Here is a 27,728-nt window from a genome sequence, read left to right as displayed (position 1 = left end):
ATTTTTGAAAGTGTTTTTACAAAAGTCATTTTCGAAGTTAATAGTATTTATTTATTTTTTTTAAGAATAAAATCTGATTCATTGTTGGATTTTTCCCATGAATACAATCATTTTCTATGTCACTGTGAAAATCAACGAAGAACGGGAGGTTGAGGACTTTATTCCATTTGAATTACTGTAATAATGATGATAATAATCTGAAAATCAAGGTTGCTTTTTGGCATAATCTTGCTTCCCGCAATAGTTCCAGTGGCGTTCATTGGGCAGGACTTGAGCGAGTCGGAGGCAGCAGCTCACCGTGGGCTCGTAAAAAACAAACTCTTGCTCCTCCGCCGTCGGGTCTCTCCGCGCCGCTGGTGGTCCGAACAGGCCGGCCTTGGGTCTTTTCAACAGCGTTTTCTTGGTCACGCAACCCAGATCGACCAGCGACTGCACGAGGTGGGAGAAAAGGCGGTGAGGAATGAGAACGGGAAGGCAGTGTGGGGTAAAGTTTATGTATTTTTTTTTTTTTTATGTTTTCACCTGGACCAGCTCGAGAACCACAACGGGCTGCAGAACCTCCTTGTAGTACAACAGCAGTCTCTGCTGAGGGATGCCGGGGCGGGACATGATGTGGTGGAGGACGGCCTCCAGCATGCCTTTGCACACCGGACGGTTCAGCGTGCCGTCCACCAGGCGCCACGGACGGCTCAAGAATCTCACTCGCTCCCTGAGGGCCGGAAACAGAAAAGAGATCAATCAATAAAATGACCGCTTTTAACATGAGGCGGAGCCTATCCCAGCCGTCTTATAGGGTACAACCTGAACCGGTCGCCAGCCAATCGCAGGCAACAATATCTGTCCACAGTCTAAAAATTTTATTTATATATTTAAAAAAAAAAAACTTAATTCTGGTAAGATCACTACTTTTTTTCTCCCCAAAATGGCTAGTTCCTAAAAAAAAAATAATCTAGTTGGAAAAAAATATATAAGAAAAGTGAACATTTACTGTAAAAATACTATTGCATTCTTGTAAAATTAGATTTTTTTTTCTTAAATAAAAATCATAACATTCTCCAAAAAAAATAAATAAAACAAAATAAGAATAATCCACAAAAATACATGTACTAATTTTGCACTGTTTTTCTTGGGGGAAAAATACATCTTTGCTCATAAGAATTAACACTATTCATAAATAATAAAACAAAACAAAAAAATATCCTCAAAAAGTTCTGAAAAATACGAATTCTTAAAAAAATAAATAAAAAAAAACTGTACAAGAAAAAAACTTTAAAAAGCTATTTCTAAAAAAAGTACTTTATTTTGGTAGGATTACAAATGTTTAAAAAAAAATATCAATAAGATTAGGATTTTACAAAAAAAAAAAAAAAGTTCTCCAAGGAACAATTTTTTTTTTCCTCACAAGAAAAACAAGACTTAATAATACAAAAAGAAAAAAAATTACTAAACAAAATTTTAGGGGGGAAAAAAAAATAACTTTTTCCTTGGAAAAAAATGCTACTTCATTTTAGTATTTGATTTTTTATTAAAAACAATTCTCTAAAAATGTCAATTTCTAGAAATACTACTTTTTTTCCATGGAAGATTCATCCTTTTTGTGGATTTTTTTCCTTTGAACGATTATTTTCTCTCTCAAAAAAAAAAAAAAAAAAAAAAAAAAAAAAAAGCTATCATATATACTTTAATTATAAAACACTACTTTATTCTTGCAAGATACTTTTCAATTCTCTTTATACTTGATTGCAAAAAGTTCTCAAAAGACTCCTTTGGGTTTTTTTGTTGTTGTTGTTGCTGACTCTAAAGATATCAATGACACGAAAAATGAGGGAAGCTGCAACTCGGCTGTATAAAAACCAAAACGTGACTTAATGACGACGGATGTCTGCGTGAAACTTACTCTTGCAGGTCAGCCTGTTTCATGGCATCGTCTGTCTTGTTGTCAGCGGAACGGCCCTTTCTCACCGTCCCCGCGTTCTTGCGTCCCCTCGAAATTTTTCCCGCAGAGTCCTCGGCTTCCGGATTTTTCGGCCGCTCCTCGCCGTCGTCGTCGTCGTCCTCTTTGTCGAGTGTCCCGCCCGTCGCCATTTTTTTGGCCGGCGGCTCCTCTCCCGTCCTGTCGTGGCGCCGGGCTTTGGCCCGTCGCCTCTTGCGCAGGAAGGGGACGCTTTGCTGGGCGGGATCCTGGTCGGGGGCATCCCGCGCCTGGGACCAGTTCCTGGGGTTGACGGTGAGTATCCAGGGCTCGGCGTGCTGGATGAGAACCCAACGAGCGCCGTAGCCGCCCACCTTGATCACCTGACCTTCTTCCTGTAAATCCTGCGGAGGCCAACAGAGGGAACAATACAAAACAATAGTTTTTTAAAATTTAGTTAGTTTTAATTATTTTTTAGGGTGGTTCTGTTAGTTTTTATTAGTTTGTTATTTAATAAACGCTTCGTCATAGTTTAGTTTTAGTTTCAGTATTAGTTTTTTTATGTTTATTAGTTGTGCGCAATATTAAAACAAAACAAAAACAAAAAAAACATAAGAGTGATGTCATCTGAAGGTGCTTTTCTATTGGCTGCTGTTTCATGTCATTTTTCCGGTTAATGTCAAAATAAATTACTTAACTTAAAATCATCCCCAAATGCTCATGTATTAAATTAATTACCAAATTAATTAATTCATTGCATTAAATTAATTACCAAAGACTAAAACGAACGACATTTTTGCTATAATTAGTTAGTTTTAGTTTGTAAACATAAAATGTAGTTTCAGTTAGTTTTCGTTTTTTTAAAAAGCATTTTTATTTAATTTTGTTAACGAAAATATTTCGTGAATTTTAATTTTAGTTTTTCCATTAGTTTTAGTTAACTAAAATAATCTTGGTGCTGACACGGAAAGAAAGGTTGCAGTGGATCCGCAGAATTTCACTGTAGTGTTTTATTAGGGATGTAAAAAAAAACGGCAATATCGCGATATTAAAACTGCCACAATATATCGTCGTCGTCGTCATGTCACGATATTAAAAGCAGCACATCTACTAAAAAAAAAAACAAAAAAATGTCAGGTTGATTTCTATTTGTGTAGTTCCAGCACCCTCTGGTGGCTAGTTTTATTTTATTTTTTTATTTTTTTTTTAAGCCCAGTTTAATTTTCACAAGGCATGTTTTGGCCCTTATATGTTTAAAATCTACGGTAATGGTCAGATGAAGGGGAACATATGCTTTTTTAATATTAATTATTATTATTATTATATTTTTCATTGCTGTAATGTACAATATCACAATATTATGTGTGTTTTTTCTTTAGTATTAACTCATTTTGTATTACAATATTGTGAACTTTTTTTGTATCGCCAACCTCCTCACAATATCGTGATAATTATCGTATTGTGATGTTTGCATATCGTTACATCCCGAGTGTTGATATGCTACTTCCTTGTTTTGATAGCCCCTTTTACGCTGCTAGTCAGGTCGACCTGTGAATTAGCCGGCATCCAAGGTGTAGGAGGAAAAAAAAAAAAAAAAACAAGCTTGTATGTCTGGTGTGAAAGGGGATTTACCTCCAGGTACTGCTCCAGGCTCCTGCTGCGTCCGGATCGCGGCACACGGAGGTGAGCGAGCTCCCGGAAAAGGTCCGCCTGGTCGACCCCCTTCTCTCCCGCTCCGTCCAGGTGTTTCATCAGCTGGGCGCTCGCCCCCAAGTCCTCGGCGGAGTAATCGGCCCACTGATCCGGAGTCGGCGCGCCGTTGCGGATGCAGTGGGTGAGGACGGGCGGCAGCAGGGACGGGCCGTATTTGGACAAGTCCAGAGACCCGCCGCCGTCGTCGCTCAACAGGCCGTCGACCGGCGTTTGTCTCAGCTGCATCCAGAGCGCGCACGATTCCACCACGATGCTGTCGTTGGTGCTCAGGTTCCGGCGTTTAACTGCGAAACAACGTTCAATATTAAATGCGCACTTTTATTCTGTCCAAACTCGTGAATATCAAAACGTGGACGTACTAATGCCAGGGGCGCCAAACCCTTTCATCAGCAGGTACTTGGTGTGCGAAGCCTGGTGAGCGCTGACGCGGATCTTCTTTTTGCTCTCGCACTCCTCGCCGGCGACGTCGTCCTCGTCGTCCTCTTCCTCCAATGACGCCATGCTGGAGCACAATCACATTTAGACTTTAAGCCTGAACCATGACATATATGGGAGGAAATTCTGTTTCTTTGGAAATAAAAGTATTTATTGGTCCTTTTGAAAAGGAAAAAAAAAAAAAAAAAAAAAAAAAAAAAAAATATATTTTTTTTTTTTTTAAATCAACTTTCACTTGTGACTTTTGATTTGTGTCATATTTGATACATCTGGTCACAATGCTTTATATTTGTACATTAGTCAAAAATAATAATAGACATCAAACGTCAGTATTTACAAGGTCGCCGGAAAAGCTATCAGCTGGGTGATACTGCCCTCTAATGGACTTTCCGTGCAATGCATGTATCAGATCATATACATCAGGGCTTTAATGAGGGGGAAAACAAAAAAACTCATGAAATAGAGAGCTCAAAATGTCTTGTATTTAATTAATATGATACGTTTGGCTTTATAATAAAAGTGGTGATTAGTTAGTTTAGGAATTTTTTTCATTTTAATTTTTATTTTGAGTTTTGTTTTTTAAACTGAGTTAGCTTTAATTAGTTTTCAGGGTGGTTCTGTTAGTTTTCATGATTTTTAATTATTTAATAAATGCTTAATTTTAGTTTCATTATAGTTAGATTCGGTATCAATTTTAGTTTAAAAAAAAATGTGTATTACTTGTGCGCAATATTTAAAAAATAAAAAAAAACACCATGGGAGTGACATCATCTGAAGGTGCTTTTCTATTGGCTGCTGCTAGATGACGTCACTTTGTGTGACACTTTCAAATGTCCTTATTCCTGCGGTTAATATCAAAATAAATCTATTGTACTTAAAATCATCTCCAAAGAATCATCATGCATTCAATTAATTACTAAAACGAAGAACATTCTGTTGTATAATTAAAGTTAGTTTTAGTTAGTTTTGTAAACATAAAATGTAGCTTCAGCTTTAAAAAAGCATTTTCCTTTTTATTTTATTTCGTTAACGAAACTGGTTTTAATTTTAGTTTTACTTTTTTTGTTAGTTTTAGTTAAATAAAATAACCTTGCGTGAAACTGTAACAGAACAGAATAAGTACTTAGGTCATAAATTATGCCGTGATATGAATTTTAGCTGGCCGCCATGAGGACAAAAATCAAGCACGTACCTCTTGCCGTCATTGCTCACCAAGTTGCTGTCCACCACGACCATCATCTTGGGGATGGATATGTGCACAGACAGCAGTCCCAAACTCATCAGGGCGAGCGACACCATGCACGCTCCTCCGGGAGAATCCATCGAGAAACGTGTCATTCCAGAATGCTCCGGATGGTCGGCGCGGCCGCCTCCCGCTTCCTCGGCCTCTCCGGTCGGGGCCGGCCTTCCTTCCGACGACGACACTTCCTCGCCGCCCTCCGTCCTGCTTTCCGTCTCCACGTGGTAGGAAACCGGAGACCTGTCGTCGTCGGTGCCGTTGTTCAGTAAAGTCTTGATGAAGAGGAATGCGTCGGTGCACAGGTTACAAGGATAACGCCATGAAAATAACCTGGCGAGGAAAAATAGTCGTGAATCGGACAATTTAAAAAAAATATATATCAGCAGTAAATCTTTTATTAACAAAAAGGTTTTCAACTTGGAGTTATGTTGTTAGTTTTTGTTAACTATGAAAAACGTTGGTGGCAAACAAACACACTTGAAGTAGGACTGCGAGAGCTGGAAGGACATGGCCAGGAAAGGTAGCGCTCGGTTCTTCTTGGGTCCCTGCGGCTGACAGACGCGGCGCCGGTTGACCATTTGACGTTGACGGCACTGAATGAACACCTGGCACAGGAGCTCCTGCGAGTACTGACTGTAAACGTGGAACGTCTGAGAGAGAAAGTCGCCATTTTGTGAGGAAGAAATGGTACAACTGCGAGAATGAAGTCCTATTTTGTTTTCGTGAGAAAAAGATAATGCTACTTCAAGAATTAAGTTGTAATCTTGTGAGCAAAATGGCAGTCTGGTAGGAAGGGAAAATTGTGGAATTAAATTATTTTGTGAGAAAACTCAAAGCAACTTGAGGACTCCATTTCAGCATTATGAGGTAGTATTTGCTGAAATGAAAAAGCTATTTCGATCATCTTAACAGGTCATCATATTTGATAGCAGCGTCACAATTCTTGCGTCCAATGAACTTGTGAGATCAAGTCAGAAACAAAAAAACAACAACAAACAAACAAAAAAAACATAATACTGAAGAAGAAAACATATAGTGAGAACTGTCTCCAAAATAACCATAGACGGGCTAATTAAACTAGCATTGATGTTGCAGTAACCATTTAAGGATATCACTCTTCTTCTTTGTGAAGTTCCACACTTATTTTGTAAGTATTATGGCACCCCCAGTGGCCAGGGTGTGTATACCAGAAGGAGCAACCCGATGTTCATGATAAAGCATGAAATCATGATGCAAAAATTGATTCATTCTTTAGATTGTATTTTAATTACGTATTACTGTATGTTTTATACAGTAAAAAATTTGTATTTTTTGTACTTTTTGGAACTTTGTGAGGTTTGGATTATTCATTATAGTTAAGTTTTGACTTTTATTTTTTGCAATTCAGCTAGTTTTCTTCAGTTTTAAGAGCAGGCTACTTGTTTCTCTCTCTCCTTTTTGGGAAAATTAAACATTTTAGTTTGTTATTGTTTTTAGTATTTTTTTTTTATCTAGGCAACATTTGTTGAGTGCAAGATAACGAAAAAGTGTAATTTTATAAACATATGGCGTAGCTTCAGTTTTTGTGTTTTTAAAAATCATTTTCATTTTATTTTGATATTTTTTCATGATGTTTATTTCTGTCAAATATACAGGACTGTCTCAGAAAATTAGAATATTGTGATAAAGTCCATTATTTTCTGTAATGCAATGAAATAAGCAAAATTGCCATACATTCTGGATTCATTAAAAATCAACTGAAATATTGCAAGCCTTTTATTGTTTTAATATTGCTGATTATGGCTTTTTTTTTTACTTGGTCTGAGGAAATATTCTAATATTTTAAGATTTAGTTTTCTTATGCTGTAAACCATAATCAGCAATATTAAAATAATAAAAGGCTTGCAATATTTCATGTGATTTGTAATGACTCCAGAATGTATGACATTTTTGCTTATTTAATTGCATTACAGAAAATAATGAACTTTATCACAATATTGATTATTTATTTATTATTAATATATTTATTATATTTATTTTAATATATTTTCTGAGACAGTCGTGTAATCTTTGGAATGAGGTCATTTTTGTGAGGAAAAAGATTGTACTTGAAAGGATCTGGACTCCTTCATCTGAGAGTTGGTCATGGCCAGCGTGCTCTGGATGAGGTTGAACAACACTAAGGCGTGAATATCCGCTGTGCTGCAACAGACAAACAGCGTGAAAGGCTTCATTCCCGTCAGTGCAACAAGGAACTACGGTGGAACTCGTACCAAGTCAGGGTGTCTCTGCAGGGAATCTTCACGTCGGGCTGGATTGTGCACACTTTATAGCTGCAGAACAACAATGAATGTCATAAACGCCTTCTGTTTGTCACTCCCAGCTTCCTCACTTACTGCGACAAGAGTTGCTCTTTGGTTTCGGGCAATCGCACGTCCTTGGCAATGAGGACGGAGCTGAACTTCTGTCGGAGGAGCTTGACGTACCCGCTGAATGCTTTGGCGCAATCCTGAAGATGAGACATAGTGTGTGAAATCAGAACAGCGCGAGTATTTAAAAAAGTACCGGTACCTCTGCGTTATTTGGGTCAGCAGGCTTGTTGTCCTGTAGCTGTTTCAGCATCTCTTTATCCTGATAGATTTCAGCCAGGCAGATCCTGTACAACAAAATAATGCAGTCGGATCACACAAGCTGTCCACAAAACTGACAACACAACAATTTAATCATATAAAATAAGCCTTATTAAATATTTTTTGTACTTTTATAATTGATCGGCATTTTTGAAATTTTGTAATGTGTCAAATATTTGCATTGGATTTATATATAGCATAACTTTGTATTTTCTCTAATATTGGTGTCAGTTTTGTTGAGTTGTTCATTATTGTAATTATTTTCATATTTTATAAATTATTTGTGTATTATTTCCATTTTTTTCCCCAGACATCTAATAATCTGGTCTAATATTTTTTCTCTAATATCGGCCATGTCTGTCTACTATTTATTTCCATTCAATTGCTTTTATGATTTTATATTTTTCATATTTCATGTAATTATCTTCTAATATTTGTGTTGTTTACTTTAACATATTTTTCTATTTTGTGTAATTTGTTTTGCCCAATATTTGTCTATATTTCATCAAACATTTTTGTCTAAAGATTTTACCTAATGTGCTGTGTAATTTTTTTTCCAATATTTTTGTTTCTAATATTAGTCTCTTGTTGAATATTTGCTTTTTTTTTCCCTTTTCTAATTTACCGGTAATAGGTTTTTGTTGAACAATTTCATATATATTTTACAATTGTCTCGTTATTGTAATATATGTAAAAAAAATTTGTCCAATAGCGACAGATTATATTTGTGATTTTTTTTTTTTTTTAATATTAGGTATTATTTTCAAAACTTTGTCACAATATTTTGAATTTATTATTATTATTATTTTATTTATGTTTTGCAAAATTAATCATTTCGCAACACAAAACAAAAACACACAAGTGAAACCTTCACACAAGAAATTCAGCTGGTCTAGCAAAGCATTCGTTCCTTTCCTAAAAAGAAGACCAACTTATTGATGTTGAGGTTTCCTATAAAAGGGAAAAACTGAAAATGAGCATCGACCAAGGAAGGGCGCACCAACCTGTAGTTGAGAAACGTCTGCGGGTTCTTGAGGATGTAGCGAGTGCGCCGCCCGACTGCCACAGATGTTTTGTCCTCGGAGAGTTGAAACTCCAGCTGGAGGAGGTCTCGCACCAAACAGTAGGCCACGAACGCCCTCTGCAACTGAAGACCATAACACACGCGCACACACAATGAGCGGACATGCTCAGTAGCGGTCATACAAATAAACGGCACACGCGTACTTTGCTGTTTAGGAGATGCGAGGCCACGGCGCACAGCATGAGCATCGAGTCCTCCTGCACCGTCCAGATGACTCGCTGCCTGGTCATCTTTTTCAACGCTCGGTGGTCAGCCTCGTCGTGAGCGGGGGTGCGCTTCTTGGGCTCTAAACGAAGGGTGACAAATACAAAAAAAAAAATAATAATCACACACACAAATTCATACATATTTTAGTAGAATATCTTTGCATGGTTTCTAATAGTTTATTATTATTATTATTATTATCTCAAAACAAATGCTTTTTGTGATTTTTAAAAGTTTTTGTAGGACTTAAAAAAAAAAAAGACTTTTTTTTAATTCAATTTCTATTTATTTATTTATTTATTTTTTTGCAATTTTTGACTAATATTTGGGGATTTTTTTTTTTTTTTAAACAAAATTCTTGTGTTTTAAAATCACCATCACTATATGGTCTGTAATGCATTTCTTTTCTTTTAAATGTCTGTACATGCACACAAATTGGCAGGGAAACAGGAGAAAAAAAATAGTACAAATTATCAGGGGTTTCTGTGAATAATGGAAGATGGGCTTCCCCAAAAAAAGCAAAGTGTTGGCGAATTTGCGAATGCCTACAGGCAATTATGTTGTCCACCGCATTATTTAATCTTGATTCAATTGATGCAGTGGCAAAAAAACTGTTTAGTTAATTTGAATGATATTTAATTATGTCTTCACTGTGCTAATTGAGTGCCATTTGTCCTAATTAAAATACCCATTTCATTTTGTTTAGGGAAGGCAGAAACAGATTAATGGCATTCCCATTTAATTCAATGGGAAAAGATGATTTGACAAATAGTTAAAATGCGGTCACGAAACGAATTGAAACTCAGATATCAAAGTGACACCGTATTTGAGTATTTTGTCTCATATTGACGTGGTTTAGCTGATATTTATTCAAGAGTGAAAAATCAACCTCTTCTCTTCTTGCGAGGAACCTTGACAACTTCCTTTTTGGGTCTCTTCCTCTTCTGCCGCTTCCCTCCGACCACCCGCTTGTTCCTGGACGCCGGCTCGATGGCCACCTGGTCACAAAAAAAAAAAAAAAAAAAACATGTTAGGAAAACATTTTCAATAGCCTGGATACGTTTTCTGATAAGAATTCGGATAAGTCTGTCTGTATGGGGGGTTGTTCACAATAGTTGAACTGGAAATTTTCCACAGTGGGAGGCGGTGCAAGAACTTTTCACCCAATATTTTGTCATCTGTTATTTTTTTAATAGTTATTTATTTATAAAATCTTTTCATATTTTCGCCACAATATTTCCTGTAATTTATCATTTGCAGGATGCGATGTGGCAGGACAGAAGTGTTAAGCAAACGTACCATAAGCAGACCGATGATGTCTTGGTGAAGCAACATGTGGCACCTTACCCAACGTAAACCCCGTACCGTACCCTCCGTCTCCTTACCTCCACATTTTGTTCCGTCACTGCCGACTTCTTGGCGGTCAAGTAGCGTGGCGAAGAAGCTCCTGTAAAGTAAAAAAAACAAAAAAACAACAACAACAAAAAAACATAGAAAGAAGCGGACTCATGGGGTGCCTCTAGAGGATGGATGAAGCATTGCAGCCAACAGCAACCTCACCGGCTTTCAGAGCGGCCCGTAGCGCTTCTTTACTCAGCAGGCTCTTCAGTCGCCCTTTGCTTGGCTGGGATATGGTGCACTGCTACCAAGCAACACCAACAAAAACACACACACGCTTGGCGTTACAGCAAAAATCTTGTTACCAAAGCACCAAAAAAGTCCCCCGGCGTTCCGTTCTAACCTTTTTGCAGGCCAGCAACTGGTTCGTCCACAGCCAGTTCCGCTTCAGATGAGCGAAAAACTCAGAGGTCAGACCAGCGGCGCCTTTCCCGTCGCCCGGCGTGCTACCGTCGTCGCACACGACATTGCTGCCCCTGTTGGCGCGCGCACGCATTACACATTGGGGCCACTTCAATCACAAGTTGAGATGGGATTATTCTTATCATATTTGCTTCTTTATGAAAAGTCTGTCATGTGTATTTCATCTAATATCTTGCCCCCGTGCCACTACTTTAGTTTTTTGCTTAATATTTTGTCAGATTATTTGGTGTTTTTGGCTTATGTATTTTTTCTAAAATGTTTTTTGTCTAATATTTGTCTGTTTAAATCTTTTTAAAATTGTTCCTAATAATAGTGCATTATTATTATTATTTTTTTGTAGAAGAGTGTCAACCTACATTCTTATATTGATTTCCACAAATCTTTTTTTTCTTTAATTTTTCTATTTTGTTGAACAATTTTTGGGAAAAAAAAAAAAAAACTTGCATATTTTCTAATATGCTTTTTCATGTATTGTTTTTTTTTGTATTTGTCTAAAATGATTACACATTTTCTAATGCATTTTTTAACCTAACATTTTGTATTTTTCCATCATTATTAATTTCCTACTAACATTTGCTACTTGGTCAAGAATTTTTACTTTACATTTTCTGTTTTTGAGTTAGTGTTTCTAAAATGTTTCTATTTTTGTTATTTGTAAAAAATAACTGCATATCTTCAAATGTTTATTTAATAATTGTGTAATTCACAAAATATAAATAAAATTTAAATATTTCATATGTTGTCTGATTTTGGCATAATTCTAATATATCTCAAAAATCGAATATTTTTCAATTATGTGTAAATTTGCATATTTCAGAGTTTCTGTTTCTTTTTTTAGCACACAACTTTGTATTTTTTTGTCAGGTATTGTTATTTTATGCATGTATATTTTCTACACTGTCAATATGAAATAATGTCCTGTTTTTATTTTATTTGGAAAGAATGTTTTTTTTTTTTTTTTGTTTTTTTTTTTTTTGAATAAAATCTGATTCATCAATGAAAATAAAATACAAATAATTGACAGATTAATCCATTATTAAATTAAGTGTTAGTGCTCAACTAGAAAATTGACAAATGTGCAGCTAATCCACATGATCGGTATCGGAATCGTGTTGGCCAATATCGCTCAAGGATGATCCATAATCGCAGCATAAAAGCGTGATCCCAACACCCCTAATAGAAATGCATATAATGTGTTAAAATGCATACAACTTCTTATGTGCAGTATATAAAACTATCTCTACACGTACTTGAGCAAAGAACCCATTCCCACAAAGACGGTTTTGTCGTGCACAAAGGATGGCGTCGTATCCTCCTCAGCAGCGCCTCGCCTGGAGCGAATCAACCCTGCAAGGAATTATTATTTTTTAATTAATAAAAAAAATGTAAAAAAAAAAAACCATACGCGCGTGCGTGTACGTACCGAGAGGTGTGTTGAGGCAGACGCACATGAGATCGAACCAGTACGTTTCCACATCCTCGGTGCTGCTGAAGGCGTAGCGGCGTCTTTCGAAAGGTTTGTCGGGGGGCTCGTGCACCAGCCAATAGTGAGGTTCCGTGTTGATTGTGTCTACGATGGTGGCGTGGCGTTTCAGGTAACAAAACAGCTGCGGACGATAGCAATACAGTCGATATTTGTTTGACACTTTTAGATCAACAAAGATTTAAGAACGTTTTTCTTTTGTTTAAATTATGCCTTGGGCCAATTAAAATCCATGATTGTGACATATCAAATCGTATATGAGAGTTAAAGTGTTATTACAAGACTAATGTCCTTTGCTTTCCTAGAACAGTTTTAAATAAAGGTGTCCTTTACAGGAAAAAAAAAAAGGTGTAACACCTCATGAACAAAGTTGAAATGAGTCTTTCCTCAATACATTTTGACATCACAAAATTATAACTATAATTGTAATCTTTTGCCTGATATTACGACTTCATCACGATAACTTAAAATCTTTGATCTAAAAATATGTGAATTTGTAATCACGACATTCCCATTTTTATCTAAAAATAGGAACCATTTTCACAACAACCTTTTTATTCAAAATAGGCAACTTGTTCAGAATAAAATATGTAGTACCAAAAATAATGTACATTTGAAATTCCTTGTATTAAAAAGTGTTTAATAAGTAAAACTTAGGACTATCTTGGAGAAAACATAATTTTCTCTCAAGGTCATGTATGACATTTTATACTGAAAAAAAAAAATGTCTGTATTTGCAAAGAAAAAAAATCTATTCAATTTTATTCTCATTACGTTTGCTTTAGAAAAAAAGAATCAACTTTATTCTTACAACACAAACATTTTCTCTCTAAGAAAATTTTAATTTGTAGCATTACATCCTTTTTCCCGGAAACAGGCAACTTTTCCAGAAGTAAAGGAGTAATATGTGGGAGTATGTATGAATGAAGTATTTTTCCTAAATTCACTTCTTAATGTCACTCGATACACCGATTTAAATATATTTTACAAATCTGACTTCAGCTCAGGATTATGACTTTAAGATTATTTTTTTCTTGAATAAAAAAACAAACAAACAAAAAACACAACTGAAGGTTAAATAAATAAAAAGAACATTGCAAGCCCCCCACCCACCCCAGGAAAAACAAAACAAACAAAAAAAATATTTATTAACATAGCATTTCTTCTTCTTTAATTGGCATTACAACTATGAAGGGGCCCCTGGAAAAAGTTCCGTGGAACCACTTACCAGGTCTTTCTCCTTCATCTTCGGCACAGGAGCCAAGTGCAGAAGGCCCATGCAAACCAGGCGCTGCAGGTTCTCAAAGAACAGGTAAACGTATTTCCTGTTCAGGTGAGAAAACATTTAGAATTGCAGACACAATCGGTAAGAAACGGAGGCACGGGTTTTCAAATGACCGTCCGTAGAAGAGCTTCCTTCTAATTGCAAAGGGTAGATGCCGAATCAGATAGTGTTGCTTCACGGGGTCGTTCAAGTACTCCTCCAGGCCGTCAACCTGCGTGCGCATGGACACCACAACAAAACAGAGGTCAGGGAAAGCAAGACTTTTATTATATGTCAAATGTTTTTTGTCACCATTTCCAGAACAGTTTTTTTTTCTTCTAAAAACCCTTTTATATTGTCAGTTTATGCGTCTAATATTTGTGTATTTTGGAAATTTTACTCATATTTTTGTATTTTGACCAAAACTTCTAATACTGGTGTACTTTTTGTCAATTGGTTAATTATTGATGATATGATAATAGTTTTTGTCAAATACATTTTAATATTGATTTTTTTTCCCTGAATATTGTAAAATTTTATGTCCAATATCTTTTGCTAAATTTATGAAGTATTACTTTCTAATGACTGTGTATGTTTCCATGTAATATTTGTGTATATTTTTGTTGAATATATGAATTTATTTTTAAATATTTTTGCATTGTATCTAATCTTTTCTTAAAAATGTGTTTTTCCATTTGAATTTTGTTTTGTTGTATTTTGTCTAATATATTTGAATACTTATTTTGTAACCTAATGTTGTTATATTTTAAGTCCAATAAAAATAAAATATTTTTGTGTCTTGTCAAATATCTTTTGCTAAATTTCTGAAGTATTGCTTTCTAATGATTGGGTGTTTCCATATAATATTTGTGTATATTTTTGTGATATATGAATTTATTGTAAAATATTTTTTGCATTTCATCTAATCTTTTTTTAAAAATGTGTTTTTCATTTGAATTTGTTTTTTTTCTATTTTGTCTAATATATTTTAATACTGTTTTTCTGTTTTGTTTTTGTTTTTTTAACCTAATATTGTTATATTTTATGTCCAATAAAAATCAAATATTTTTGTGTCTTGTCCAATATCTTTTGCTAATTTTCTTAAGTATTGCTTTCTAGTGATTGTGGATGTTTCCATGCAATATTTGTGTATATTTTTTTTATATACGAATTTATCTTTAAATATTTTTGCACCGTATCTAATCTTTTTTTTTTAAAAATGTGTTTTTCCATTTGAATTTGTTTTTATATTTTGTCTAATATATTTTAATATTGATTTTTTTTTTTTTTTTTTTTTTTTTTTACCTAATATTGTTATATTTTATGTCCAATAAAAATCAAATATTTTTGTGTCTTGTCCAATATCTTTTGCTAAATTTCTTAAGTATTGCTTTCTAGTGATTGTGTATGTTTCCATCTAATATTTGTGTATATTTTTGTTATATATGAATTTATTTTTAAATATTTTTGCATTATATCTAATCTTTTCTTAAAAACGTGTTTGTTTGGATTTGATTTTTTTTTGTATTTTGTCTAATATTTGGGTTATTTTTTCCTAATATCTCCCATCCATCCATCTAGTACTCATTTGAACACTAGTGTCAAAGAAAGCAGCAGTACCTACGTTGTTTTTTTTGTTTTTAATTGTACTGCAAATGTGGAGTCTTAACACCACTTCTTTGCACGGACAAAGTTGTACAGCGCTCACGTGATAGTTGATCTGTATGAGCTGGACGAAAATGGAGAGCGGCAGGCACAGGAGCAAGTCGCCCACGATCACCCAGCCACTGCCTCGACCGCAGTGCCGGCGAACGGGCGGGACGAACCTCTTCCACGATTCCTCCTCGCAGTAAACTGAACACAGGCAGAACGCTGATAAAAAGGGACACAAACGACATAAAGTTGGAGTGTTATTACCTTTCATTTCGCAATTTGAATGACTGGAAATTTGCGTCACGGCATCGTCCTCTTCCCCGGGCAACGCGGCGTCCAAATCCTTCAGGGTGATGTCGTCGTCATCCGTTGGTTCCGGAGGATCTTGAACAGCCTCGGGACCGTCTTGAGGCGTCTCAAGCCAGGAGGGTTTTGGCCCCATCGGGTGGTCGTAGACGGCGTACCAGAAGAAGGTGTGCAAAACTCGCAGGCGGTGCATCTTGGGCTGGAAACCAAAAGACTTGCCCAGTCCTCGAACTGGAACAAGTGGGCAAGTCGTCAAACGCTTGTCGCCACGCTACGGCAGCACACGAGGAGGAATTGCATCGATTGGAGTTTAGCTTTTCAGGATGACTTTTTGACAGTTTTTTTTGTGGGTCTATTCCTGTTAGCTATGCCGATCAATTCTTCTGTTGCGAACTGAAAATGTCTCGCGGGGCTGAAATTTCAAATGGGACGACGTGACGTCAACTTTTTAGAAGTTTGTGTTTCACGGTGCATCTTGAAAATTGGCCGCCATGCTCTACCAACACACAATGATGATTGTTACTAGGGATGTAACGATATCCAAATATCACGATACGATATCACGATATGAAGCTCAAGGTCACAATACGATAATTATCACGATATTCTGGGGAGGTTGGCGATACGAACACAGGTCAAAATATTGTAATTTTTTTTTTTAAAAAGTAAATACAAAAATGAGCTGATACTTAAAAAAAAAAAAAAAATTTGCTTTTGTACATTACAGTAATGCATATAAAAAACTATAATCTCTAATAATTAATATTGAGGCACTTACTTGCTAATGCACACACACACACTGAGTTTTCCACATACTGACTCGTTTCAAAAGCATATTACGTTCCCCTTCATCTGACTATTAGTGTGGCTTTTAAACAGAAGTGCCAAAACATGCCATAATGAAATTAAACTGCACTAAAAAAAACTAGTCACCAGAGGGTGCTAGAACTGCTCACATGGAAATCAACCTGACTTTTTTTTTTTTTTTTTTTTTTTTTAAAACGTGCTGCTTTAATATCGTGACATGATGACGACGATAAATCGTGGCAGTTTTAATATCGTGATATTGCCGTTATCGTTCCATCCCTAATTGTGACCAATCCGTCTAGTATACATGGCTCAAAACCATGTCAACAAATTTGTTTTGTGCCGTCTAAAATGGCCACTAAAAAAAAACTTTCTTGAGAATGTCTTGTTGGTCTAGTCATAATAAACATTTATGCTCCTAAGTAAATCATTCTGGAGGGGCTGATATTTCACTGCGCGAAGGACCCACATAAGTGGCCACAATTACTATAATGTCAGGCTTTCTGTGTGCTTTCATGTATACAATCTTCCCTCACCTATTACGGGCTTAAATGCCCAATCCTCTTTTGTGTGTTTCTCCTTGAGTTCCTCTTTTAAGTGCTCCTTCTTGATTTCGGCGAAGCTTCTGAAACTCTTACTGGGCACTTCATTTTCGACTGCGGGGGGGCTCTCTTTGCTTGCTGCTTCCTGGCTGCGATGATTGAAGAGTAAGTACCCAAACTGAGGCTGTTATCCGATCAAGCCGACGTGATTGGTCACTCACCGTATAGCAGGACAGGAGCTGGTGGTGATTTTGAAGCGGACCTGATCGATGGTCGCATGCACCAGCTCATCATTGGGCTGGACGGACGGATGAACCACCAACTCCAGCTGGAGACCACACGTCAAACATATTTAACTCGTTCAAACCCAAAAACGTGTAAGAACGTTTTTTTAATACTCTGTCCTTCCCTCCCAAAAACGTGTTTACACGTTTATGCGTTTTTATGCAACAGCAAAAAGAAGGCTTTGATGCAGCTTCTGTCATGAAGAGGTGGCTTAAAGCAATGATAGTCGTTACAAAAACAGCCAGCAAGTGGCAGCAGAGTATAAGAGATCAGCCAGGGCGGCCACTGCAACAAGCTCTTTTGTGAATAATGACGAAAACTTAGCTACATTCTAATGCTAACTTGCTGCAAAACGGAAACAGATACAAAAAAATTTTTTTTTTCCTGATGAAAGAAGACACTAATCTTTCTTTTGATATGTTCCATGTTTTTATGGCAATATTACAATATTCTTTAGGCTTTTTTTTCTTTTTTTTTACTGCTGACATCAATTTTATGCCCAGCATAGAATTAAGTGGCAATGTATGTATCATTCCCTGAGGTGCTTTAACTCATTCAACTGCTCGTCCAAACAAAATGGATCTTTGACGTTTATCGTCGTCAGTGGCAGTGAATGAGACCAAATGAATCACCATCAGTTTTTATTTTTTTATTTTTGTGGTACCTTCCTGCTGATGCCGTCCTGTATGACAGTGGTGCTAAAGATCTTGAGCAGTCCTTCTCTGGCCAGAGCCTTGACGAGGCGAGACACAGTCTTCTTGCAGCATTTGATGGAGACACCGTGCAGCTTCTCATCTTCATTGATCATCTTTGAAAGCCTGGAGAAAAATAGAGGAGAAACCACCACCATCATCATCATCATCATTTTTCCCCTAGAGGGCCACACCATTAAAGATGAGACTAACTGGTAAAGGTCGTCCATGACTTTGTACTTCTGCACGGCCTCCATGATGAGGTTCTTCCTCCTGAGCACGCGATACGTTTCACTGCGCCTTTTGTTTCTGTTGAGGAACTGGACAGGAGTCTGGTGGTTCACTTCCACTTGACTGACACGTTTGAAACTGACGACGAGCACAAAAGGAGACAAACCAGGTTTGTGTCAAGAGTATCCACCACCACAATGTCCTTTGCTGCGTTCGCTGCAGTCCCTTCCTGCTCCTTGGACAATGGCACTTCCGCCTCCTCCTCTTGTTTAATTTCAACTGAAGCTCGCTCTAAAGGAAAAAGCCACAATGGTCATTGAAAATCACTCAGAAGAGACAAAATTAATAACAAACTATTTGAGGTTTCATTTTCTCTGCAGACACTCAGTAGCGGATGTAGCAAAACATCCCCAGGACCTTCCAAGGACCAATGTTATTTTAGTTAACTAAAACTAACGGAAAAACTAAAATTCAACAATTTTGTTTATGAAATAAAAACGAAAAAAAAAAAACCTAACTGAAACTACATTTTATGTTTACAAAACTAACTAAAACTATGATTTTAGCAAAAATGTCCTTCGTTTTAGTCTTTCGTAATTAATTTAATGCATGAGCCTTAGGGGATAATTTTAACTCATTTGCTCCCAATAACTTATGAATAAGTTTTTTTTGTTTTTTGTTTTTTTAAATGCTAGAGCATACAGAAGGGCTTTGATGCAGCCTCCCAACTGCATTATATTACACAAACGGCCAGCAGGTGGCAGCAGAGTATAAGAGAGCAACCAGGGCCATGTTGAAAAAAAGCTCAATTACTCACAATTCTAAATAGATTTGTGAAAATTGATTAAACTTAGCTATATTCTAATGCTAATTGCTGCAAAATGATAACAGATACAAATATACTTTTTTTTCCTGGTGAAAGAAGAGACTTTAATCTTTCTTTTGATAGGTTCCATGTTTCTATAGCAATAGAACACAATATTCTGTGGGCCTTGCAAAATCAGTCAAAAATCCAGTAAAACAGCTGGGAGCAAACGGGATTGCGAAATGTGAAAATGGCTGGGAGCAAATGAGTTAAATGTGATTTTAAGTAGATTCATTTTGATATTAACCAGAATAAAGGCGTTTGATAACGTGTCACACAAAGGTGACGTCATCTAGCTGCAGCCAATAGAACAGCACCTTCGGATGACGTTGCTCCCATGCTATTTTTTAAATATTGTGCACGAGTAATACATATTTTGTTTAAAAAAACTGATACTGAAACTAACTAAATCTAAACTTAACATTTATTAAATAACTCAAACTAATAAAAACTTATCAGAACCACCCTGAAAACGGATTAAAACTAACTAAATTTAAAAAACAACATTCAAAATGAAATCAAAACTAACTGAAATGAAAAAATCCAAAGCTATAACAAGCCTGCCAGGGACTCAACTGTATTTATAAAGCACTTCCAAAAAAAAGAAAAAAAGAAAAAAAAAGAAAACAATCATACAGTCATGCAATAAAGACAGGTAAAACAAAAATAACAAAATAAATGAATGGCTCAAGCTCACCTGGCATGCTAACAGTGTCGGGCACTACTAGAGCTTCTGCGACAGTCTCATCGGACCTCTTCCCAAATTCATCTCGCAAATCGAAACTCGGATCGCCGCCTTCCTCTTCTACCCCATCGCTCGCTGCTCTGCTCTTCTTGGTAATTTTCTGCTGCTGTTTGCCGGTGGCCGGGCTACGACCTTTCGACCCGCGCGAGGATTGGAAAAGCTTCTTGCGTTGCTTCTCTTTGGAGACGAGCTGCAGGTGGTTGCTGTCGCCCACGCTCCTAGTGAGGGGGGCAAAAAAAAAAAGTATGGGTCACGGCGAGGTTAACCCTTTCACACGGAGAATCGGAAAGGCCAACCGTACTTGTGGCTGATGAACTTTGTGACCCTCTGACGGCCTTCGTCAACCATGAAGCCCTGTAAGAGATGTGACGTGAGATCAAACGAACATGTTTCGCCTCTCGCTGTTCAAATTCAACAAGGAAACGTTGAGTAATTCTGCGAGAACAGAATTAATGGCAGCATCCATGCGTCTGTTAGGTTTGTTTGTTTGTTGACAAACTACTTATGTTGCGTTGTCATAAAATCCATTTAAAATCCATACATTTTGACCAGGACTGATGGATCAAAGCAGTAAAAAAAAAAAAAAAAAAGTCTTACCTTGATGACGCCATCCCTCTCCAACTTCCTCCAGATCATGCGACCCTCCAGCTTGCCGAGGTTCAACCTGGACTCGATGCCCGTCTGAGAGATTCCCTTGGTGCCACACGATGCAACTGCAGCGACAAAAATCAACAAGAAAAAAAATAAAATAAATCAAACAACAAGAGCAACGACCAAGTCTGACCAGGATGCATTAGCTGATGGAACGCACTCATCTTGTACGCCTGTGACAAAACGTCCTTCTCCATGACCCGGCCAATAGGGGGCCCAGTTCGTCTTTTGCCGCCCTCGTCGTCCTCATCGTCGTCTTCATCCTCCTTCCATTCGTCCACCTTGCCTGTGTATGGCTTGAGTAGCTTCAGGCAGCGCACGTGCACTTTTTTGCCTGCAAAAAAAATACTTCAGCTGAAATGCACTTGACTTAAATTGTGGGGAAAAATTTTAGAAATTGAGGAAAAAAAAATATTCTGATGCTGTTACAAAATACACTTTTGAAAGCAATTTCAATTCAACATGGAAAGTCCCATATACGTTTTTAAATATAAATTTTTAAAACACATTTAAATTGTTATTAAAGTTAACAATTCTTCATTATTTCAGTCATTCTGTTCCCATTTTTTTGCACAAGTTCTATTATAAATCCTGGTATAAATACAGTGAATATTGATTAACAAAATGAAAAAAATAAATATAACTAATACTTCACTTTGATATTTCCGCATGGCGAATTCATTACAAAAAAACAAACCAAAACCAAAAAATGTATAATAAAATGTAAGAATTTTTAAAGGGATATTTCACTTATGTAGCCCATTATAGCAATAAAAACGTAATATTTTGTCAGTAATTAATTTGATACGTTCATTATTTTTCACGTACAATTAGTACCTTTAAAAACACGTTTTGCAACTTGCTGTCGACTGAAAATGACATCACAAGGGCTCAGGTAACCAATCACAGCTCGCCTGTTTTCTAGGTTTGGTCATGTGACATACACAAGCTGAGCTGTGATTGGTTACCTGAGCCCTTGTGATGTCATTTTCAGTCGACAGCAAGTTGCAAAACGTGTTTTTAAAAAGGTACTAATTGTACATGAAAAATAATGAAAATATCAAATTTATTATAGGCAAAATATTCATGTTTGACTTTCCCTTTAAGGTAAAAATGTAGATAGAGAGCGAGGTTTACCTCTTTTGGTAAACAGGGGCTTTCCCTCCTTATCCAACTCCTCCAGAGGGACGCTGCAGTATTCCACCGTCTTGATGTCTCGCATGTACCGGATCACACGCTTGCACAACAACTCCGGTAGCTCCTACGATACAACAGCATTCATGAGATTGAAGGGCACAACCAGGAAAGGTAACAACAAATCAAACATGGCAACCAGGTGCTCTCGGATGGTGACCAACGCGGCCAGCTGTTGCGGCATCTTCTGGAGGAAGATGGACACGTACTCCATGAGCATGTCGTACTTGGATCTCCTGCAAGGACGCAACAGAGCAGTTTTCGTCCATTTTCTTTACAACATAATTTTAAAAGGAGACAAATACATTCATATCTTTCATTTAGTGATAAATTTTACAGATGTTTGGACTTAGACCGCCAAACATTTTTCTCCTAGTTCGTGTCTTTTTTTTTTTTTTTTTTTTAGGGGGAAGTCAAGTAAAATTTTTCTTTACAATATTTATATTATGTCCTACATATATAAAAGTGCAAATACTAATTGGAATTCTACAAATAAATTAGCTCTAATTTTACAAGAAAAATTAGTTGCAATTTAATAACGAAAAAGTAAAAATATTTTTTCATGTCATAAAAAATGTTTTAATTTGAGAAAATACTGTATGTTAATTCTACAACAATATTCAGAATTCCACGAGAACACAAGTCATCATTTCACAAGATAAAATGTGTTAACGCTACAAGAAAACAGCGATGGTCAACAAAAACGAAGCCGCGCTTTGCTTTTGTCTTTGCTGCGACTTGTTCCCCGTTAAGTGAAGTGCACGTAAGCAGACCTGATGACGTGGAAGCGTTTGAGCATGAGGAGGATGGAGTTTTGCTGCTGGCCCGACTTGCGGCGTCTGGTGCAGGCCTGAGCGCACACCAGGCTGTGGCGGATCAGAGGCTTCCGGATGTAGTGCAACTTACGCGAGTCCACCCTGCGCACGGACATGCACGTCACCAGGTGAGCGTCTATGTGTGTGTGTTTGAGTTTGGCTACTCGTTTGTGTGTGTGGTACATACTTGAAAGCGGTGTTGAGGTCACTCTGCAGCTCCCCCTGCCAACGCGCCCGTCCCACCCGCTCCAGCATGCAGTAGGACTCGTCCAACAGTTTGACGTCGGGGTTGCCCTCGTTGCCGATGAGAACCCGTAAACGGAAACTCTGTGACGCCACCGCCACCAGCTTCCTGCCGTACCTGCGGCACGGAAGAGCGTCTGTCTGTGACGCTTTGAATGGCAAGCGGACAAAATGGCACCGTTGTACCTTTTTAAAACCTCCTGCAGGCTGATGGACGACGGGGGGCGGAGGCGTGCGGTGATGTTGGTCCTTTGGCAAAAGGTGGCGCACGAGCCCTGGAAGCCATCTTTGTTGTGGTGGATGATGTGCAGTGGGTACACGTCCTTCTCATCTTCAATGTCCTGGTCTTCATGGGGCAACTTAAACCTGACACAGACATCTGATTAAAAATCAAATATATTGTTTCTTACTCGTTACAGAAAGTTATATGTTAGAGGGTTCAACTAGTTTACTACGCCTCAGCTTTTAAAGCTTGAAGTCGACTAATTGGCGTGGCAGAGAAGGCTGTTAAATGAATTACATCCTAGTGGGAACCATTTGGATTTGAAATTTATCTTTTGTGACGCCAGTCCCGCAACTTTCGTATGAGCACTTTAATAAAGTCTACATTAGCATAGCTCAGTGAACTCACCTGTCACACAGCACCACATCGTCCCTCTCGGCCGGCAGCACGTAGAACGTCATGTCGCTGTTGGTCACCAGCGACCTCCAGACGAGCTCCTTGGTGCTGTCGTCCAGCTTAAGTGGGAATTTAGGGTTCCTATCCTCCAATCGTAGCCACAAAGAAGGGATGGTGATGCCGTCCAGCCCCTCCAAAGCCACTTCATCCTCCACCATGCTCAGTGGATCCATGGCTAACTACAAACAACGACGCCGAAGCTAGCACTTATTACTAGTAGCGTCAGCTTGCTAGCATGTTAAGTTGGGTAGTAAACATAGCGTGTGTACGGTACCGTGCGTACACTTTTACGTGGTTTCAAGATTTTTAAAAACAAAACAAAAAAACGTCAACTACTTGGTTAAGAATGAAGTAAAAGAAACGCTGTTGTGTGGAGTTTATGTGGTAACTGGAGCGTCCATGTGTGCCAACTTTGAAGTTAACCCACAACAACGAACTAGCCTCACTATACCGCCACAAGATGGCGCCCGACCACAGCTCTTTGACCGCTTCTTCCTCTGTGGTAATTTTAGAGCGACTCATAAGGCATCATCGCCATCTATTGGTGGAGTTGCCTACTACTTTAGCATCTCTTCAACAAACATTTCGCCGTCGTTCGAAATCTTTGTATGACTCCTTAAGTTAAAATGTAAAACGTGTATCCGTACTTTTGTCCAAATCTATAGATTGTTTAACCGTTTATCATAATAATAATGTAATTTTTTTTTATCCCAAATGCCACGTCTAGTGAATGATTAATTAGTACTATTTTATCGTGTAACAAGTGATTTTTATTTTCAGCGAAGAAAAAGATCAGTTTACCTATTTCTAAAGTCTTTGGTCCTTCTCAGTCACCGCAGTAACACAATTTTATATATATGTTTTAGTCCATTTGCATATTAAATGCACTGATCGTATGTGACTGTTCAACTTTGGGTTTTAACTTTTTTCGTTTTTTTTTTATTTTTATAAACCTAAATTACCTACTGCGCCAACAGCCGCTAAACGTAAGACAAAGTCAAAACTGTACAAGGAAAAGGTGTAGGACCCAAAATGTGTATTTGTACAAGGAGTTTAAACTTTTGAAATCGTCATAATTGGCGGACAGAAGAAAAAAATAAATAAATTGCGGTGGGGGCAGGGAATGGTATTACTCCACTTGAAAAGTTGTCATTCATTGTCAAAAAGGCCTGAAGAAAAACAAACTAATTTTTCAATCACATTTACATTTTAGAAGAAATTCATTGGTAACCTTGGAAACAAAAGGGAAGCGGTCAATAAATAAGATAAGCAACATGTAGGGAAATACTCCCAAGACGTCTATTTATCCAACATCTTTATTTATGAAGTACCTTTTTTTGAAAAGAAATGTACAAGTGGAACCGGCACAGTGACATTGTGCGGTGGCGCGTGTATGAAATGATAATGTACATATTTACAGCAGATCAGCTACGATAGACACAAGTGAGCTTTGCAAATCTGAAGCAAAAAAAAAAAAAATAAGCGTTGGGGAAAAAAAAAAATCATGATTTTTGTTTTCCCTATAAACACAAATAAAGATATGATAAAAAGGCACTGTGTTTTTCACAAACAGGAACGAGATGTTAGCATCAAAACAAAAAACAAAAACCCACCGGCAAGGCCATTACAAACAAAGTACAGAACATGCTTGGTGATTATTAAAATTATTATTATTTTTTTATAATGTTTATAAACAAATCATTTTTAAAAATTCAGAAAGGCATAAGTTGAAGTCAGTTTGGGATCCCGACGTTTTCCCCCCCGCCGACTTGTTCAGAGGTCCACACATTCAAATGCATTATCCCCCCCCCCCCCCCATTTGTTAAACCTTGGCACACACGCACACACTTGCATACGTCAGATGTTTTAAAAAAAAAATTAAAAAAAAATGAAGTAATACATTCAACTTCTGAAATTCAGAGTCGTTTGTTTGACATTTGGACAAATTTGCTTCCTCAGGGATTTTGGGTGCCATATATTGTTTCTTACTCGTTACAGAAAGTTATATGTTAGAGGGTTCAACTAGTTTACTATGCCTCAGCTTTTAAAGCTTGAAGTCGACTAATTGGCGTGGCAGAGAAGGCTGTTAAATGAATTACATCCTAGTGGGAAACCATTTGGATTTGAAATTTATCTTTTGTGACGCCAGTCCCGCAACTTTCGTATGAGCACTTTAATAAAGTCTACATTAGCATAGCTCAGTGAACTCACCTGTCACACAGCACCACATCGTCCCTCTCGGCCGGCAGCACGTAGAACGTCATGTCGCTGTTGGTCACCAGCGACCTCCAGACGAGCTCCTTGGTGCTGTCGTCCAGCTTAAGTGGGAATTTAGGGTTCCTATCCTCCAATCGTAGCCACAAAGAAGGGATGGTGATGCCGTCCAGCCCCTCCAAAGCCACTTCATCCTCCACCATGCTCAGTGGATCCATGGCTAACTACAAACAACGACGCCGAAGCTAGCACTTATTACTAGTAGCGTCAGCTTGCTAGCATGTTAAGTTGGGCAGTAAACATAGCGTGTGTGCGGTACCGTGCGTACACTTTTACGTGGTTTCAAGATTTTAAAAAACAAAACAAAAAAACGTCAACTACTTGGTTAAGAATGAAGTAAAAGAAACGCTGTTGTGTGGAGTTTATGTGGTAACTGGAGCGTCCATGTGTGCCAACTTTGAAGTTAACCCACAACAACGAACTAGCCTCACTATACCGCCACAAGATGGCGCCCGACCACAGCTCTTTGACCGCTTCTTCCTCTGTGGTAATTTTAGAGCGACTCATAAGGCATCATCGCCATCTATTGGTGGAGTTGCCTACTACTTTAGCATCTCTTCAACAAACATTTCGCCGTCGTTCGAAATCTTTGTATGACTCCTTAAGTTAAAATGTAAAACGTGTATCCGTACTTTTGTCCAAATCTATAGATTGTTTAACCGTTTATCATAATAATAATGTAATTTTTTTTTATCCCAAATGCCACGTCTAGTGAATGATTAATTAGTACTATTTTATCGTGTAACAAGTGATTTTTATTTTCAGCGAAGAAAAAGATCAGTTTACCTATTTCTAAAGTCTTTGGTCCTTCTCAGTCACCGCAGTAACACAATTTTATATATATGTTTTAGTCCATTTGCATATTAAATGCACTGATCGTATGTGACTGTTCAACTTTGGGTTTTAACTTTTTTCGTTTATTTTTTATTTTTATAAACCTAAATTACCTACTGCGCCAACAGCCGCTAAACGTAAGACAAAGTCAAAACTGTACAAGGAAAAGGTGTAGGACCCAAAATGTGTATTTGTACAAGGAGTTTAAACTTTTGAAATCGTCATAATTGGCGGACAGAAGAAAAAAATAAATAAATTGCGGTGGGGGCAGGGAATGGTATTACTCCACTTGAAAAGTTGTCATTCATTGTCAAAAAGGCCTGAAGAAAAACAAACTAATTTTTCAATCACATTTACATTTTAGAAGAAATTCATTGGTAACCTTGGAAACAAAAGGGAAGCGGTCAATAAATAAGATAAGCAACATGTAGGGAAATACTCCCAAGACGTCTATTTATCCAACATCTTTATTTATGAAGTACCTTTTTTTGAAAAGAAATGTACAAGTGGAACCGGCACAGTGACATTGTGCGGTGGCGCGTGTATGAAATGATAATGTACATATTTACAGCAGATCAGCTACGATAGACACAAGTGAGCTTTGCAAATCTGAAGCAAAAAAAAAAAAAATAAGCGTTGGGGAAAAAAAAAAATCATGATTTTTGTTTTCCCTATAAACACAAATAAAGATATGATAAAAAGGCACTGTGTTTTTCACAAACAGGAACGAGATGTTAGCATCAAAACAAAAAACAAAAACCCACCGGCAAGGCCATTACAAACAAAGTACAGAACATGCTTGGTGATTATTAAAATTATTATTATTTTTTTATAATGTTTATAAACAAATCATTTTTAAAAATTCAGAAAGGCATAAGTTGAAGTCAGTTTGGGATCCCGACGTTTTCCCCCCCGCCGACTTGTTCAGAGGTCCACACATTCAAATGCATTATCCCCCCCCCCCCCATTTGTTAAACCTTGGCACACACGCACACACTTGCATACGTCAGATGTTTTAAAAAAAAAATTAAAAAAAAATGAAGTAATACATTCAACTTCTGAAATTCAGAGTCGTTTGTTTGACATTTGGACAAATTTGCTTCCTCAGGGATTTTGGGTGCCAGTCAGGTGTTGTACTGTTCTTTTT

At 37.4% G+C, this 27,728-nt stretch overlaps 1 protein-coding gene across 2 annotated transcripts; it reads right to left on the bottom strand.

The window, feature by feature from the left end:
- Window positions 1-144: 144 nt before the first annotated feature.
- gtf3c1 (general transcription factor IIIC subunit 1) lies at window positions 145-25,834 on the bottom strand. Of its 2 annotated transcripts, XM_077524025.1 has the most exons (39): window positions 25,685-25,834; window positions 23,426-23,652; window positions 22,981-23,160; window positions 22,739-22,912; window positions 22,510-22,653; window positions 21,876-21,972; window positions 21,680-21,803; window positions 20,703-20,876; window positions 20,489-20,604; window positions 20,193-20,245; window positions 19,844-20,109; window positions 18,448-18,572; window positions 18,264-18,370; window positions 18,023-18,176; window positions 17,295-17,401; window positions 17,068-17,222; window positions 15,683-15,955; window positions 15,474-15,619; window positions 13,900-13,997; window positions 13,730-13,826; window positions 12,442-12,625; window positions 12,269-12,365; window positions 10,939-11,071; window positions 10,758-10,839; window positions 10,583-10,644; window positions 10,087-10,195; window positions 9,137-9,279; window positions 8,914-9,056; window positions 7,851-7,935; window positions 7,676-7,788; window positions 7,553-7,612; window positions 7,388-7,481; window positions 5,778-5,950; window positions 5,253-5,630; window positions 3,985-4,127; window positions 3,545-3,909; window positions 1,898-2,316; window positions 523-709; window positions 145-429 (listed from the first exon to the last, which is right to left on the bottom strand). In XM_077524025.1, exons 2-39 carry the CDS (start codon window positions 23,644-23,646, stop codon window positions 205-207), a joined length of 6,006 nt encoding a protein of 2,001 aa, XP_077380151.1. In that variant the 5' UTR covers window positions 23,647-23,652; window positions 25,685-25,834; the 3' UTR covers window positions 145-204. The 2 variants fall into 2 exon arrangements, with proteins under 2 accessions (XP_077380151.1, XP_077380152.1); XM_077524026.1 differs by lacking the exon at window positions 25,685-25,834 and having other exon boundaries at window positions 10,758-10,836; window positions 23,426-25,259.
- Window positions 25,835-27,728: the final 1,894 nt, after the last annotated feature.

Source organism: Festucalex cinctus, chromosome 6 (genome assembly GCF_051991245.1).
Source record: "Festucalex cinctus isolate MCC-2025b chromosome 6, RoL_Fcin_1.0, whole genome shotgun sequence".
NCBI classification, from domain to species: Eukaryota; Metazoa; Chordata; class Actinopteri; order Syngnathiformes; family Syngnathidae; genus Festucalex; species Festucalex cinctus.
This window is presented reverse-complemented; position numbering and strand designations above follow the sequence as displayed.

Excerpts from the sequence above, each read along its gene's own strand:
- gtf3c1 (XM_077524025.1), bottom strand. The coding sequence starts at position 23,646 with ATGGATCCACTGAGCATGGTGGAGGATGAAGTGGCTTTGGAGGGGCTG. Across the intron at positions 20,110-20,192 it reads ACAAAGTTCATCAGCCACAA|GAGCGTGGGCGACAGCAACC; the intron begins GTACGGTTGGCC and ends CCCCCTCACTAG. Across the intron at positions 10,645-10,757 it reads ACGGGCCGCTCTGAAAGCCG|GAGCTTCTTCGCCACGCTAC; the intron begins GTGAGGTTGCTG and ends TTTACTTTACAG.